General features: G+C 39.6%; 1 protein-coding gene across 2 annotated transcripts in view; it reads left to right on the top strand.

The window, feature by feature from the left end:
• The window catches only part of glra1 (glycine receptor, alpha 1), a 124,575-nt gene that overhangs the window by 32,962 nt on the left and 73,071 nt on the right, over nucleotides 1-18,542 (top strand). Inside the window, exon 1 of one of the 2 annotated variants that reach the window (XM_065958747.1) lies at nucleotides 11,016-12,151. The exons of the other annotated variant lie outside the window; for it this stretch is intronic. Within the exon in view, the coding sequence (XP_065814819.1) occupies nucleotides 12,079-12,151 (73 nt within the window). The 5' untranslated portion in view covers nucleotides 11,016-12,078. Of the gene's footprint in view, nucleotides 1-11,015; nucleotides 12,152-18,542 lie in introns of those variants that run through there. 2 annotated transcript variants of the gene reach the window in all.

Here is an 18,542-nt window from a genome sequence, read left to right as displayed (position 1 = left end):
TCTTAAAGCCCTCTCCCTGTTCTTTTAGCCCCTATGACTGTAAATCACACCCAAGTAAGATAGTTCAGGCTCTTTAGTTGTCATAGTTGGCTACATTCCTTGGTATCCACAAAGTATCCTGAGTGCTTGTTTTGGTGGTCAAGGTAATGTGCCTCCTCCCACACGTGTGCTGCTAAATCTGATTAATGATGATGATGTTGATGATGACGATAATAAAGTAATAAGTAACCTCTCCCTGAATGGAGCCCCCTTAAAGACACATGTCAGAGGTTTCTACTTTAAACTTCCTCCCATTAGGAACAGGGTCTGGACATTAATATGTTTTTATGACATTAAGAAACTGGGGCAGCCCTGCATATTCATTAAAGTGTGTAAATAATACAAGTTAAAATTAAAAACGTCTTTAATGTGACTGGGAGAGGTGGACATTTCAGAGCACAGTCACAGAAAAAAAACTGGAATTGGCCCAAGTTTCAACATTGTGATTTCAAACATGGATTGGTTAACGTCTTGAAATGTTACCTTTAAGCCTTGTTGCATGTTTAACACTGACAGATCTTAGTTTTCAGAGTGGATGTGAGTAATTTCTTTTGCCTTATGTTTAGCTTGTCAGGTCATTTGTGTATTCTGAGTGTACAACATATTAGTACCCTTGTTATATTCCACCTTCCTGCAAGAACAAATCAGACAGAACAAAGCTTCAAGTAGCAAAACTCTTTGAGCTTTTTAATCAGCTGCCATTGGTGGATAAACTGTAATTCTAAGGTGCTACACCTGGATCATTATTTAAATACATAACTTTTTGGGGTTAGACTATCAGTGCACTTTGACACAATGGGGAAAAAAAGTAGGCAATTGTTTCAACAACTGGAAAAATGATGCAGTGATTACTTTTAAATACTAAATGAGTAACAAAATGTAAACTCATCTGAAAAACTGCTTTAACTTTGAGTTATCAGATATTCAACGATATATTGCCCCGTAATTATCAGATTAAAGTGCTTGACATCTCTTTGCAATCTGAAGAGTACAACTGTTGGGTTCATTTTAAATTGCTCTGGATATGAACATTGGCTCAGTCGGTAGCAAAGAGAACATGTATTTTCCCTTCATGTTTTAATAAAATGAGAAACGAGGTATCTCTGATGAAATATTTAAGATGAAATTTCAAACCTTGTGGAGTACAATTAAGGCAACAATATGTGGGAAATCAGTTCGTTTGGCTTTGATGCCAACTAAGGGTCTCCAATTGCAACTGCACTGTAGTAAAACACAGTACTTTCAACGCCTCCCCCTCATGGACAACGTGCGTTTCTTGACAGAGGGTGGTGAAGCCTGTGAAGACGTTGTGATAAGCCGTTATGATATTAATTGAAAAGCTACAGTAATATTCCCAGATTTTGCGCAATTATGACTGCTAGCGTCCACAGAGTGCTTTTTTGCTAACTGTTTGCCTGAGGAGTTTGTGAACATGTATTTAACCGTTGCCATGACGTCTATAGGCTAAATGGCTACATCTGATATGTTCATGTATTGCTCGTTTAGATTTTTTTAGACATGACGTGGATAAGATAACTTTCTGCACTCTGTAAAGCTGCAAAACACGAGACAATGATGACACCGATAACAATGCAGTCCAACGTTACGTCAAAATCTGTTATGAATAAGAACTGCAGTAATGTACACTCATTACTCAATTGAACCAGTTTGCAACCGTCCAATAACAACATAACCAGCTCGGCGTCAGGCTTGCAGCCCGCTGTATCGCATTTCTCTCGCCAACATGTTAAAGCCTGTCCAATATCTACTCCTGCTTCTTGATCAGTCACTCTATCTGGTTCTCGTCTTGGCTTCATCTGTCGCCGTCCTCTTCCGTCTCAGCCATTGTATCAAACAATACTGAGACGGGCCAACTAGCTGAAGGCTGTTGTGTGAACTTGTGTCGTTAAGTCATACGCACTACTTACGAGATGACCTTGGCCAGCTGCCAAAGTTACATAGAGCTAAAAGCAGGCGACCAGGGCACTCCTTGGTAATAGGGTAGATGGCGTTCTCCTTGTTGAAAGTTATAATACCATTGGATCAACCTTTGAAACTACTTTTTTAAGATAGAAAAGTTACATATTGTTGCTTTAAAATATAATTTAACACTTGGAATTGATGGTGAATTGACATGAAAAAAGCTTCCAATATTTGTTTTCAAATTTCATCAAAATCAAATTTTCCAAATTTTAAATGACTTCAGTGTTGGGGATCCATCCTCACACACTCTCTCAATGTTTAATTACTCAAAAGTAATAGTTCCATAAACTACTGGTCCTATTTCTGCAAAACCAAATTGACTTACATGAAGGTAAGTAGTTCCAGAGGCTTGACAATATCACTGTGGTCCTCAACCATTTATACAAATAAAACCTGGAGGGAAAACGTACTGTATCTTGTTACCGATTGGCCAAATTGGATGTGATGCTGTCTACATCTCTTCTTCATATTTACAGCAGAGTTAACAGGTGGAATAAAAGGTGTCTTTAATATTTTGTACACTAAACACAAAGGGAAACAGACTGCAAGAATGTGCAGCAGTGAACCACAGCTTGTGTTAATGAATGCTGCCATGGAGCTTTCTCTTTTATCCTTTTTTTGCTGAGCCCATAATGGCATAACCCATTATACGGTGACCGTTGTAAGTGGAATATCTCAGCTCATGCGAGATAGAATTGGTTGGGGTGGAGGGATTTTCACCGTGAATGTGTGTTATTATTAGACCTGCCACAGCTGCGAAACAGCTGAAACTGCTCGTCTTTCCTGACCTGCCAAGGATTTGTTTGGGTGTATTGTGAGGCTTCCACATGAGTCAATTTGTGAGACCATTCCTATTTTTTTTATTCAATTTTTCCTGAGCCCTGGATGGCAACAGTCCTGTGAGATTTACTGGTACAATAGTGCTGCAGTGACCTTTACAAATCAAAATTTAAAACAGGCCTACGCAACAGTTATTTGAATTTATAGCTTTTATTTTTCCATTCCTTTAATGGGAGGTAATAAAACAGTTGAATGCAAATGAAAGTACTCTCTGGCGCTGTATTAGACTTGCAGATGATAATAACAAACCTCCAGCTGTTGTCAGAGAGCTTTCAAATTTTCCACTCCAACACCACCACAAAAATAAGCCTAAATTAACACTAATGTTCTCAAACAGGTTGTACTTTGACTGTTCTGTTTTGACTTAATGTGTGACAAAGCAATCTGTGACGAGGATGTACGTACTCATGAGGATGAGCACATCTTTTACGTAATCTGTTCAGCTAATTGTGTCAGGGGCCGTTGTTAACAGACAAGGCTGGATGTGAATTTCCAGCCTCTGTCATCGCTGTCAGGTCCACAGAGTGGCATAGCGTGAGCTTTCCAACTTGCTCATTCATGCAGTTTCTCTTTTTGTGTGTGCGTGTGTCCCCTACCAGCTAACTATGCCACTGCATTAATCACATTCATGAAACAAGCAGCTTGACAGCTCTGCTCCTAAATAAACTCTGAGGAAATTAGAAAAAAAAAAATGTTGTTTTTGCACAGCATGAAGCAAACGTAGTTGGGGAGGAGGGTATGGAAGGTATGGAGGACTACACACAGTGCAACAGTTCTAAAAATGTATTACGTTGATTAATGTATTGTTATTGTTAAAATGAACACCTAACCAATACATTACTGGATTGAGGTAACTTTATTTATCTTGATGGAAATTCTGGTGCCAGGTTGCTCATCCATTACAGTCCATAAAGAGTAACACAATAGAGCCTCAAATTTAAGTGAAATACAAAAAAAAAAAACATAAAACATAAATTACATTCAACAGTATTAATTGGATAAGGAAAGCTGACTTAGTACATATTAAATATCTCTAGGGCAGACAAAACCCTGCACTGGAACCATAGTTTGATAGATGAGTTAAATACAGGAATGATGATAATAAAAATATACCAATAAAACTCACTATAAGGCATGTAAGGATAGGCCGTTAGATAGACAACGGATTACCATTTTAGGACTTTTATCTAGGCCGTCTGACATACACCAAAGTTGTCTAAAACTTTGTGGTTAAAATTTTTTCCTGGAATGCAACAATTCGAGATGTTTTCAATGACAGTTTGATTTCTTATTTGATCTGTTTGTTCAGTCGTTCATTCAAAACAGATTTACAAAGCAGAAATGATTGTGGCACCATTACTGGTCTGATTGTGACATAGATAGCTTTTTAGGGAACAACATCTATAGGGTCGTCACTATACCAATTTAATTTTTAATTTGTATCTTTTCTCGCAAAAAAACAAAAAAAAAACAGTTTTCTGTTGGCATCATATTTGACAAGCTCACTTACAGGCAAAACAGGCTAAAATAACAAACTAACTGCTAACTTGTTGAATGGCTGGCAAGCTCCGGCATTGGATAGTCTAAAGAGCCGCAATGCATTGTGGGTCATTTAATTATGACAAGAAAGCTTCGTATCATACTTATAAATTATGGTCTAGTATACAACCTGGTATACAACCTGGCATTTCTCACATACAATACCCACAATGACATACTTTGAATTATAGGAATGCACTAGATACTCAATATGACGTTATACTTATAGTGTAAAAGGATATAAATGATATGTTACAATACACATTATTGTCCCCTTGTGAAAATATGTGTTGGACTCCTAAGTGCCTCTCCTGTAGTGTCAATGAATAAAAATGATAGAAACAAGCAACAATCCACATTTAAACAGAAAGGTACATATCAATGCAAAAAAATATATATATATTGTACATTACCCATTTTTCACAAGATCTGCAAAAAACACAACACGAGTTCAAGATACAAAAACATAAGAACACCATGATGCTATCGCACAACCCACAGAGCTCACATCATGTCAGAATATCTCTTTGAACATCCAGCTGGAATGCCGAATTACACAGAAAAAATAACAGAATAATAGTGCTGCAAGTTTTGTTAAATACGAGGTGATTGCTCTTCCATTCCGCCTACAGACACACACACACACACACACACACACACACACACACACACACACACACACACACACCCACCTACCTCATCAAGTCAGCACCAGCTCCACTTACTTCACGGCGCAGCAACAGTATATGATTGAGGGCGGGAAGGGAAACAGGGGAGGGATGAGATATGCCGGAAGCTACAGAAAGGCCGACATGAGAAGAAATTACAGTTATCATGACCAGGGGTTCACTGTGTGGGCACAAAAAAACTTCCGATTGATTTAGCAGGTTGTTCCATCGGAGAAAGAGAAGGAGAGAAATCACTCCTGACACATTCAGGACAAGCCATTTATAATCCATGAGTTCATCCGTTCTTTGAATTCATTCCCTCCCCCTGCTTTCTCACTTTTATTGGCATTTTGCTTCCCTTTTTTTTTTCTTTCTCTACTTCCTTTCTTGTCAATCATTAATGTTTTGCTATCTTTCATGATTCCTTCCTGGCTATTTTTTCTCCCTATGACATCCTCAGTTCCTCTTCTTACGTTGTATCCCTTCTTCTTAATCCTGCCAACTTTGATTGTTATTAAACATTTATTCTCCTTCAGCGTTGAACCTGATTTTTACCTTCCCTGACCTCTTCCTTTCTTGAATAATTTTATGCAAATGTTGTTATTCTTCTAATATGTTCCATGCTGCCATTTTTGTCATTATTTTATTCCCCCGTCCACATTTTTCTTTTACTTTTCCACAAAAACTCTTCTTTCTTTCTGTCGTCCATTCTTAAGCATTTTTTTTTTTGTCTGACATATTCTTTAAGGAGTAATATGTAACTCTGACACCTAGGGTTTAAAATGGGTACTGCAGTCCAAATTCAAAAACTTAGACGAAGCTGTCTCCCCTGCCTCTTCCTGCCAAGAGTCAATGTGCAAGCAGGTTGCCACTAAAGCTTCAGTGTTTAGCCAGCTCTGCGTTAGCCTTGAAACTAGCCTTATGCGTTCTAACTTCTCCCCATTTTTAAAACAACCGCCAATATTTATCCTAGTTTTGCCAACATTTCTGGCCGTGGAGCCAATTAGAAAAATGCCCATGCTTTTTAGGTCAGGTAGAATTAATAATATCTGAACCAGTTCGCTTGCCAGCTTCCATCACTGCAACGCCTGTTGGTTTGTCGTTTGCCTGACAAACTGAGGGGCTGACGTCCAAGATGGCCGAGTGGGGGCGCCTTAAATTTCGCCTCCCTTCTCTGGTCAACACAAAAACAGACTATTCCGCACCTGAATCAAAACTTGGCAGGAGGACACACTAGCTGCTGCATTGTTGTCAGAGAAGCCAGCACTTCGACATAGCTTGTTTCCTTAATGTCTGATGATAGAGTAAGGTCATTTTTTGAATTTAATTTAGAGGAAATCTTACATATTGGTCCTTTAAAAGTTCAATTTTGTTGTTGTATGGCTAAGAGACAAGGTCACATACAGTGACTGCCCAATTCATCTTTTCCCCATTCTCTCAGCTTGGGCCATCAAACTCTATTTACCAAATTCATTGATGTAAAACAAATTGGACTATTTGACCTGTCTGACCAGCAGGACAGTCATCAGTTGAGTGTATAGAGCATAAAGGGGGCCTAAACAATACTGAAGATAGGGATATAGAATGGCAACATCAGGCCTCTCTGATCTATAAGCCCTCTAATAATGAATGTCCACATGGTCCTGTGCGGGTAAATGAGTGTGTGAGGGAGGTTAAGAGATTGGCAGAAGGGAAAGGTGTGTCTATTTGCACGTACCGTTAGAGTGTTTGTGTGATACCTCTTGTGTCTGAGTGCGTGTGTGCACACTTGATGAATGGTACACACTACAGCCGCGACACCCCTCTCCCTCTCCGCCATAACCTTGTCCTTCCTCATCACTCAAGCAGAGCGGCAACAAGGACGACGGCCGCGAGCGAGCGTCTAGTTTCAAGCTCAACCAGAATGAGTGGCCATTGAGCCTGCTATCTATCACCACCACAACCGCTCAGCCCCCCCCCTCTGGTTCCACCTCTTTTTTCCCCCCTGCAAGATGGAATTCAGTGAACACAAGTGTCAGCGACCTTAAATTCAGCGTGCATAAGGGTTTTACAGATCTTCTATAGCAGGTTTCATATTCAGCTCTACACTGTAGCAGCCCTTGCTTGGTTTGCTTCTTTGGATACAATCCTTTTATTCTATGCTTTTACTACTCTTAGTCTGGAGTAGCTTCCTTCTCCTTTCTCTTCTTTAAACCCAGTGATGATCAGGGTTTAAGAAACCGTTTAGCAAAGCCACCACTGTCCTTTTGCTTCTGAGTAAGTGGACATAAGTAAATGTACAAAGTAGGGCCGTATATTCACACCTTTGGTTTCCTTCATTTTTCTTCCCCCTTTATCTTTCTTCACAGCTGCAGCACTTGTTACTACACAACAATAGATCTAAACTTCACTTATGTACTTCGACACCCTCCTTGCTCCGCTCGGCATCTCCTTTTCTCCTTGCCAGGGTTGAACGTGCCGAGGTGGGACTGTAGTTATAAGCTGTCGGAGCTTGACGTTCATTTGCTGTTATCAGCACTTGTTTAATGGCTACTTAATGGGATTAATGGGCATAAGGTAATGAGCGTGGGAGGGAGGAATGCTAAGGGAGGGAGGGAAATGGATGGGTTTGGGAGGGGTAGAGAGAGACAGAAAGTATGAAGGGGGAGGTAAAGTAAGGAAGGTACATCTTTACTGCCATAGAGGGATTTGCTTACAACAGGAGATTGTGAAGACCCACAGATGGCTAAAGTGCAATCCAGGGTCACATCTCAAATGCAAAATGGTTTTCCTCTAGCTTAGCTTCAGAATTTTAATGCTAACACAGTTCCCAGTGGACTTCAGTATTGCTCAGTTATGGATAGCACTTACAGCAGACATGAATAAGCAGCTCTGAAAAAAAACAAACTTTAATATCTATTCTTCCAAGAGCTACTTTCTACAAGGATGCAAACAGAGAAATCTTCCAGAGTGAAGGGACATCCTTGCCCCGAGGAAGGTCTCGTGGCTCTTTTAGTATTCTAGGTAATGGCCCCATCTTTTCCGAGCCAGGAAATTTGGATGGGGACTGTATTGCGCGGAGCAAGGAATTTTAATGTCGCCGCAGAGGTGACTTTCCCCTGAGTTATGACAAAAATATTGATCACGCTTCAACGTCTAGCGGGGAGGAGGCTGAACAGCAAGGGCAGTGAAGAGAGGAATATTGAACAGGGTAATGGCAAAAAACAGCCAAACGTATGAGGGCACTCAAGACGGACTGAAAGAGAGACTGATAGGAGGGTGGGGGAGAGGAGCAGCGAATAAAAGAAGCAAAGATATTGAGACTGTTTGTGCAGCTAAAAGTAGAAATCAGTACATTATCCAGGGCTCAAAGAGAAATGATCAACCTCGTAATTACAGCTGTCAAATGAGCTGTGCCATCAGAATGACTGAACTCCATACCTCTTCAGTCTCACAACTAAAAATACCTCAATTCATTATTGTTTCCTCTTGATTCTAAAGATAGTTAAAACGGGGTATCTCATTGGCTCGAGGCAACGCACAGCTTATCTGGGATGTGTAAGAACGGTTGATAGCTATATTACTCTGTCGTCCTCCCTTTGCAGTCCACTGGTCCATGGCTAATAAGTTTATAAGGAGGGGAATTCTGCTCTATGAAAGGCCTTTCAGTCCTTCTGTGGAATCTAATCACACCTTTAATTACCACCTTGAGGGAAAAAAAAGGGTTGAACCCAGGCTTGATGAAGAGGTTAGCGCATAATTGTCTTCTACTGTGACAGAATCACAACGTCATAAAGCTGCTGTTTTCACGCTGTAAATGGTAGATGTGTCTTTAGAATAGTTATCTTATCCAGGAAGCCAGAGATAACACCAAAGATAGTAAAAACATTCAGGGAAAATCCCTGGACTCATTTCACAAAGAAACACCATTGTCTTCCAACACAAAAGCAGAGGTTTTTTTTTGTTTAGTTTTTTACACCTCCCCCGCAAAGCAAAGAGAATTGATTCCGCACAGAGCCAGTAATTAGCTCGCGTTATGAGATCCACACTGCCAGCAAAGTCCAAAAACAAAGCTGCTGTAGTTTTAATGCCAGGATCAGGTGCTCAGATGTTCGACAGGCTGCCTGGCCGTGGGGCTAAGCCCAGGCTTAGCCCTGACACAGAGAGATTGCCGTGCTCAGAGGAGGTAGGAAAAATTGCCTTTCATGGATTCTGGCAGATTATAGAGTTTAAGTCACCTGTCTACAACAGTTCATGGTCATGACGAATACTTTCCATCTATCTTAGGAGCCATTTCCCTTTTTTTCAGGCTGACAATGACAGATTACAATATCGCTCCCAGACTTCTACTCAGCGTACTCGCAATCCTTCACAATGGCAGTTGTCAAGTACAGCAAAGCAGGCCAGGCCTGGTTTTACTCAGCACAATGCGGTTTGGAGGCAAAATAGGACATCAACCAACGAATGTGTACTCTGAAAAGTCTGAAACTCCATTGTATGTAGCATGGGTGTAGTTCAGTCATCGGGAGGGTATGCAGCTGTTCATTCTGATGAAAAATTAAAGGCCGTGTGCTGACATTTAAAACTTCTGTTGAGCACTATTGCTAAGAAATACATTTGCAGTTAAACCTCAGACATGATCATTACTTACAAAAAAAATATTAAATGCTTGAAGGTCAGAATAAGCTGTACAGTGGTTGACCTTTACGTTGGGAGATTTCTGGATTCTACAGGTTTTTGATTTCAAACCCTAAGACTAAGCTATGTAGTCATGTAGCTGGTTTTTCAAATCATAAAGGGGAAAAGTTGAAGGGTTTTGTGGTTGGATGACTACCTGATTTAAAGGACAGAACACTTGTCCTGGTCTCCTGTACTTTCTTTTAGGTTGTAGACAATACACTATTATATGTATCATAAATGATAGATCAAGTTTTGTAGAAATTTTCCCACTGTGACAAGGCCTCTGCACTGTGAAAAAAAAAATATTTCATCCTAACTTCTGATTTTTTAATGGTAGCAGTTCAGCATTTTTCCATCATAAATAATCCTCCCTCTAGAGAAGTAAAGCTCCCTTCCTGTAGTATGGCTGAAATGATGTGGCCCATTTGGAAGATGTACATTTTCTCGGGGGTTGAAGTCAATCCTTTTGTCATTCGGATGGGCTCCGTTTCAGCCAAATGACGTCAAATTAATGACAGCCATTTGAGGGAAAAAGTCGAATTTCATTTCACATTTGGAGATCATTTATCCATTCCTGTGGGGGTTATAACTCCATTTCTGTAGCCGGAATCAAATCATTTTGAGGGGACATAGAATCCATTTCTGAACATTTGTTACGAGACCCTCCATGTCATTTGAAAGTGTTGCTGTCCTTGCCTTTACTTTAAGGACGACAGCCCATAGGGTAACTGTGTGGGTGTGACGTAGTTATCTGTGTGTGTTGGGTTCACCTGGAAGTATTTTGCATGAAAGGACACGATGGAGGAAAGTGCAGCAAACAGAGACACATAAAGAGGTGCATCATATAGAAGAAACCCCTGAGTGTGACCTTTTACAGCCTCTTGGCCCAAAACCATAGTTGGAAGCACATCGGTTACTTCAGACTAACTTTATTATGCTTGTTGTGTAGCTAGTAGCAAGCTAGTCTACTGTAGGCGTGTAAAGGTGGTGAAATATCTGTGCAAGATGTGCTGATGGTATTCAACAAGAGGGACTGCATTTTCCCCCAGTTAAAGTTAATATTAAACCAAAACCTTCTTAACAGTCAGTATGTTTACATGCACACCTTAACTATTGGTTATAGCACAATTAGGCTGTTTAATCTGACTACTGTCCTTGTGCCAGTTAACAAGAACAAGGGCAGAATCAAATTGTTGATGGAAATATTTCTGACTCTAGGTGGTGAGATGCCCCCTTTCAGCTTGTTACTATTCCATCTTCTTATGGTTAACCTATTATGTCATTACTAAACCATCGACAAAAAGGTTAGAAAGCAGTAAACTGGTTGGATGTGGAATGGTGAAAACATGGACAACGTCACAGCTCTGTGCATTTCATACAAATAACACAACATAATGTACATCTCCTCATCCGTCCAAAAATGCGTAGTTCTCACTTTAGCACTCACAATTCACAATTTTTTTTATATTTTTCTTCCTGGCTTTCTTTTACATACAGTATTAAAGTTGTTAGACTTCCAGGTCAAAGCCCGGGGCAGGAAATGTAGAGCATGCACAGAAGAGCTAGGCCTGTTTGGGGGATGATTGAGGTGTATACATGCAAGAGGAAATTAAGCCCCAACTGCATTCTAGATGGGTTAGTCCAACTTTTAAAAATTAACTTTAGTATAATTGCAGTTAGACTACCATGCTAACGTTACATTTACCTTACTTTATACTCCTTACATACACACAGGAGGGGTTCTTCTACCCTACAGGCCACCATCCTTTAACGAAAGGCGAGGCCTGTAAAGTCATTCTGGAATATGCAACTCACCACCAACCTGTTGCCCAAAAGAAAAAAAAAAGTGCAATTTCCTTGAAGGCCGATTAAGGCAAAAAAATCAAAACGAAGCCAGTTTGACATGTAGTCTTTGCATTCTCCCAACCCTCCTCCTCCTCCTCTATCTCTCTCTCTTTGGCCTCTTGCATCTCCTGTAGTGCATTTTGCTAGCCTTACTTCAGCTCCTCTTGACAGAACTGCATTGCAACCCTACTCCTCTTCCTCTCCATCTCAGTGCATCGCCTCTCCTCTCCTGCCCGCTGCAGTTTGGCAGTAGACTGTTCCTCTATACAGACTCGTGCATCCCTCCTTCCTGCTATTTGCCTCACAGTATGTTGCCCCCCTTCCTCCCCACTGCCCGCCCTAAGTCTCCCCCACTGCCACACACACACACCCCTGCTGAGTGTTGGCAGCAGTGTGACACCTTAGATAATCGAGCCTTGCTGTCTTGTTCGCTCCTTGATAGACAAAGCGGTTGTTTTCCTTGACGAGGACAAACAACGTATATTTGCTAACGTGATGTTAGAATATGCTGTGTTTAATTCTGATCTTTTTTTTATTAGACCCCAAAGCCTCCAAAAATGAAGCTACTCACAAGAAAGGTACTTTCCTTTTGTTTTTCTTTTTTCCCTCTCTTCTTTTTTTTCTTGTTCATTTTTTTCCCTGATGGTGGTATTGTGTATGTCAATAACTCCTGAGATGATGTTTAGAGAATTAAGAATATAAAGGAAATGCCATCATGGTTTATGAATGTAGACATTGTTGTATTGTGTTGCAGAATAAGTTTTTTTTAAATGCTCCAAACTGTATTTATAAATCACTGTGAAAGTCTGGCAACAGGAGCTGTTAAGTTAAATTATTGTGTCCTACAATATTTTAAGTTTTACTTGATTTATTTGACACAGTTTTTTTTTTTCTCACTTAATGCCAATCATCATTGTTAATTTGTGGCTAGAAAATGGCTACGTATGATATCAATTCATTTCACTAAACCAGTAGATATTCAGCGTCAGCTCCCAGGCTGAAGTGTGCCTGTTTCCCCACCAAAGAACTGTCAGTTCTTTGTGGCAAAACAAGACCTTTTCTGAGAAAGTAATGATTTTCGTCTCCCTGATGGAGGCAGAATTAGACACACAGCTTTTTTAACTTGGCTCGTGTGTAACCTTACCTCACCCCAAGTCATTCTGCTGATCAGAATCTTTTTAAATGACTTCAGTCCTTAGCTCTAAAACATTTCTTGAACATAATTATAGCTGATGTTTGAGGCTATTGTACTGCAGTAGGTATAGGATATTTTCACTGCTGCAACATATTGATTGGCTTAAGGTTAAGTAATTGTGTGTGTTGTAAAATGTCTATTGGTGTTTAAAAATGTCACCCTTTTGTGTCAGCTATCATCTATGTTATCTGACAGCTGAGGGCTAACATTAGCAAACAACACCTAGTTGACCCAGGTTTTTTTCACGTATGACTGCCTACATATTGATTTATTGTACGGTATGGTTCGTATAATGTAGGAGGCTAAAGTTAAGTATAGTAGTAGTAGAAGTTCTTGCATTTGTTCAGTACTTTTGTCCACACTGTAGTACAGTATGCACATAGTATTGCATATTAAACACATTAATAGCGAAGCAAAGTGTTATGTTATAATATCAGTGTGTTAGAATACTAGTAGTTTACTTATGTAATAGTGTATAGTATAGTATACATTATAGTACATTATGACATAGCATAGCATTGTATACATAGTAGTGCATAATACATCCTAGTGTAATATATTTTGAATACAGTACAGTACAGTACAATACAGTAGAATACAGTACAGAACAACACAATACGATACAATGCAGTACAGAACAGAACAGTACAATACAGTGTAGTATATTTTGCTACAGTATAGCGCAGTATAGTATAACATAGTATAACAAAGCATAGTATAGTAGTGTATATTACAGTATAGCATAAAATAACATTGCATAGTAAGCATTATAGTATAGTATAGTAAAGTTGAGTGTGTACAGTATAGCATTTTATACATAATATTATAGCTAAACGTTTAATAGTATCGTATGATAGTGTATTGAACTGTTTAGTACAGCATATCATTTGATATATTATAGTGTACTACCTTAATGTGTAGTATAATTTATAATAGGATAATATCATACCATATAGTTTTATATAGTGTAATCTAGTGCAATAACTAATCTAGTTATTATTTGTAATTGAACAGTGCTTCATAGTAGCATAGAATACAAAAACATTTCACTGTGTACTCTAGGAAAGCACAGTATAGTATTGTTAAATTAAATGTGGTGCAGTTTTATTCTATTGTATCACAATAGTGTTGTAAAGACTTTCAGCAACTTAATAATGACATGATATTGTTAAATACACTACATTAGAGTAAAGACAAAATAGTACAGCATAGTACAATATCTGTAGACTACATTAGAGAATAGTGTAATGCTATACAGTAATTAAGTAGCCTTCAACATGGCTATAAATAGTGTACTAAATTACATCTTAGTATTCTACTATGTAGTATAGCAATGCATACTAGAGTAGTAAGTTACTACAATAAAATAGTGTTTGTTTATGCAGGAAGGAGTAGTAAAATACTGGGCTTTAAAACCAACTACAGAACAGTATAGTGTGCTACATTCCCATTAAGTGAAATACAGAAAGGTACAGTAAAGTACAGTGCAGTATCATACAGCAGCATAGACAATAGCTGTGTAACACTTCTCCTAATGTGTTTCATGTTGAACAATCTCATTCAACCCATTTAGCTCATTAGCGTAACATGCTAACGCTTGTAGCACAGCAGTGAGGCTACATGGCCCTAATTGACTTGCGCACAGAGGAAGCCTTGATCCAGCCCACAAACATACAAGTGCAGATGCACAGTTACAAGTTACAGATACGCAGTCACAATTAGCGCTGCAGGACTTTCCAGACAATAACAGTTGGTGATGGAGCAAACAGCAGAGGTGATGCACTGAGCAATCTTTTGGGGCAACACTGTCAGAGAAGATTAATGCAGGTTAAGAAAGCTTATGGCAATGTTGCCTGGCAACAGAATCTTCCTTGCTGATTTTTGCAACAAAGCTGAGGCATCGTTGGAGGTCCCCACAGCTCATACTGTAAAGTTGACTCGACTGCGCTGTTTTAAGAAGATTAAAAAGAAAAACTCACTTTTAGTAGCTTCGTTATCCTTAGTAATGCACATATGATGCTTTTGTGTTTGATTACTGTGGGTGACTAATGATTTTCAGAGAGAGACTCGTTTGGTTTGCAGACTAAAGACCCCAATTACCTCCTGAGCTTATTCTGCTGGATGATACTGTCAGCTTCACAGGAGACAGCGTTTTATATTAACAAGCAGCAGCCCGTCTGCCTCCAGGCTGCTCCTGTGCATATTTTACCCACTGGCTTGGAAGAGGAAAATAATAAAAAAAACACTATTAAGAAGTACTTTCTCATTTCATGTTTGCAGGAGGAGAAGTATAGATGAACAATAATAATAGTATAGTTGCTATAGTGACTTTAGGCACCTTCAGGTTCTTCTTCTTCAAAAAGGAACAATAGGAAAAAAGACAATAATGCAGACTGACTGGCTGGTGCTAAGCCTTCAATTTGAGTTGCTGAAATATGATGTATTTGAGCAAACATAGTTTTGTTGCTTTTCAACACTTGGTTGAATATTATGCCATTGACTTTTTTTTTTGCCCCCTTGTGAGCGTGATTTTCAGAGTCCAGCATTCTGCTCAGTTGCAAATGAAAGATGCTTAAATGTTGTTGCATACAGTGAGGGATTATAACAAGGACCTGCACCTATTTTCCAAACACTCTCATGGACTTTCCCTGCATCAGCAGTGAGATATTCAAAGCTTGTGTGTTTTGGGAAAAGTGGCGTTCCAAATCCAGCTTACTCTAGCTGTTTTTTTTCCAAAGTCTGCAGAGCGAGCTTTAAGGATTTGATATTTCAATCATGTTGCACAGTTTTTTTTACAGTCTTGAGTGCAATGTGATTTGATTGAGATGCAAAGATTTCTGAGCTTGTAATTCAAGACAAATGGACAATAAAGTGTTGTGTTATGTTATCTTATGTTATCTTATCTTTGTTAATGTACATGTCAGCCAAGCTAGCTAGATGAGAAAATGAATCAAGCCAACAATCCAGTATGCTCATTTAGAAAAAACAGACACAAAGAATATCCTACCATAGTATACAAAATAGACCGAATGAGTTTTCATAGCCTATAGATATACGGTAGGATTAACATAGGCTGTAGAATATAGTCAATTGATAATCTCGTACTGTAGTTGGATATTGATAAAAGACGCACTCTCTGTCTGGATCAAACAGAAATTGACCTCCAATATCACCAACACATACGGGGCTAAATAACCTAATAGCTCCTTATTGACATCAAAGAAGTTATCAGAGAGGACTTGCCAGAGATCAAAGCTCATTGATTTGTTCTAATCATGATTCTCACTCACAAGCAATAAAAGAGTATTTCCCTCAGTGCCTCGACTTGATCTGCCTTCAGTATCCTCAGTGATTTGAACCTTTATCTTTTATAATAGTTATTGATGTGCAGACTCGCTCTCCATCATCACAAATGGTAATGGTATTTTATACTAAAAAAAAAAAGAATTGTGAAGGAGCGTGTCTTTAATCTGCAGAGCTGGGCAGGTTTAGACAGTTTTGGTATAAATGTCAGATTTTAAAGAGTAGATGACTACTGAGGAGATAGGTAGGGAAAACAGATTAAGGGAATGTAGAGGGAAGCTGGGAAAAATGAAATACTTGAGAGCAGAAGAGATGAGGATAGTAGCAGCAGTGTAACATACTTGTGCTGGGCTCCGCCCTCTCCCCCTTGCACAAAACAGATGTGCTCGTTTGCACAAACACACACAGACAATTCTAGACAATTCGACAATAGCCGGTTTATGTCACCATACAACAAAAACGGTTTAGAAGACTAAGACTTACATCTAAGACTAGCATCCAAACCAGCCTCAGATCAGCACCACGGACAGCAGCCAGAGCACGGCCTGCCTTAAACCACCTGATTTAATTGAACTACCAAACGTGCAAAATCGGTTCAGTAGGCAGCTTCATATATGCAGGATCATGATGTATTTCTTAACTGACTGTTCCTACTTTACAGAGTGCTGAGAGGCGCTCGCTTATAATATTACATCAACTGACAGTTGCTATGGGCCCCCGAAAGCACATTGCCCCATGTGCATTGCACCGATTGCCCCGTCGGTAGTTACGCCATTGGACAGCAAAGGAATGGAGAAAATGCACAGAAAGGACGCTCTACAAGAGAAGAAAGGGGAACTTGAAATGTAAGTCAATTAAATCATAGAGGCATGCGGTTAAACAAACTCAGTTAAAGGACAATAAAGAGGACATCAAAAATTGAGAAAGGAAATTAAATTTCAAAGACAAGAACTTTATAGAAAATACATTAAGACAATTTGATAAAATACCAATGGAATTAAAAAAGTTACGGGAAAATAAGAAATGAGAGGAAAGAGGAAAATGAAAGGCGGAAAATGAAAACCATAGGAAAACTAAAAGGAGCAGATGAAGACAAAAGAAAGAGAATGGCTGCAGAGGAGAGGGTGAATGAATGACTCAGAATAATCTATAAGACCTGAAGCAGAGCACATACTCGACAGGAAGAGCATGCCATCTTCGAGGAGTAGACGTGGGAGGAAAGGCAGACGAGGGGAGAGCAAAGATAGGAAAGAGGGGGGAGGGAGAGGAGATTTCTCATTGAGCGTGTTCAGCAGAATCCAGTCAGCAGGTCAGGGCCTGAAGCCTGCCGCGGCCGCCGTCGGCAGCAGCCGTTCCTCCTGATTAGAGGCTCCGCTCAGCTTCTTCTGTTGGGGGTTGTTCAGCACATATTACACACAACTCACCTCCTCACACCGGCGCTTTATGCAGATTAATGTAAGGCCAAGGGATATTTGTCTGCAAACGGATTCCAGGCTCTCCTTCCCCCCTCGGTGATGTGCAAGAGGCCCTTAGGATTCAATCCGTCTCTGTAGATTTACGCTTATCCAAGGGCCCGCTTTCATGGAGGACGGCTTTGTAATATGATTGCATAGTGCTCGAGAGAGGTGACACTTTAATGTGACGGCTGCAGGTTGGAGCATATTGCAGTTATTTTACTTTTTATATTGAGAGCAAAAAAAAAATCTGCTGCTATGTAGATTTATGCTCATTCAAGTGGCCTGTCTGGTGTTGAACACCTTTATAATGTGATTGCACAGTGCTGCAGAAAGCTAACACTGCAAAATGGTTACTGCAGGCCGGAGCACATAGTGTGGTTAAAGTGAATGTAAAGCAGAATATCCCCTACACAGATTAATGCCTGTGCAAGTGGCCTATTATAGAGGGGAAAATGAGAGCGGCACAAGGCTCTGAAAGGGAACACTTGGGTTTGATTGCTAGACTTTCCTTTGTAGGAAGAAATTCCAACAAATCCTCCACAACAAGTACTTTTATCAATGCTGGATATGATTGTTGTTGTGATCCTTCCTCTCCAAAGTGATAGTGTGGCCTAATTGGGAAATTTACAAAGAAATACATGGCAAAGTTGAAGAATATCCTCCTGTTCTCATGTTGTACAATTTAAAATATTTGACTGATTAGGCTACTTCAAAGCAGTTGGTGTAAGTTACAGCATTACTTAAAACATAGCTGTGGTACAACTCATTAGGATGCTGCAAACTACACCTCAGTGGAGAGACAATTCAAAACTGGTGTTTCCATTCAAGTATACTTTAGATTTTCTTATTACCAAAGGTGCTGATGGGACCAGAGAACAGAGTCATCTACTCTTAAATCACTTTCTTCCTCTTCTCTGCAGTAAAACTGGAACTGAACGTTGGTTTATTTGGGGAAAATGTTTTATTACATACTGACTGGTAATAGGGAGAACAGTTCACCCTCTTTCATTCCCA

The sequence above is a fragment of the Labrus bergylta genome, chromosome 9 (genome assembly GCF_963930695.1).
Source record: "Labrus bergylta chromosome 9, fLabBer1.1, whole genome shotgun sequence".
NCBI lineage: Eukaryota > Metazoa > Chordata > Actinopteri > Labriformes > Labridae > Labrus > Labrus bergylta.
The sequence above is the reverse complement of the archived record's forward strand: the minus strand, read 5'-3'. Positions and strand labels throughout refer to the sequence as shown.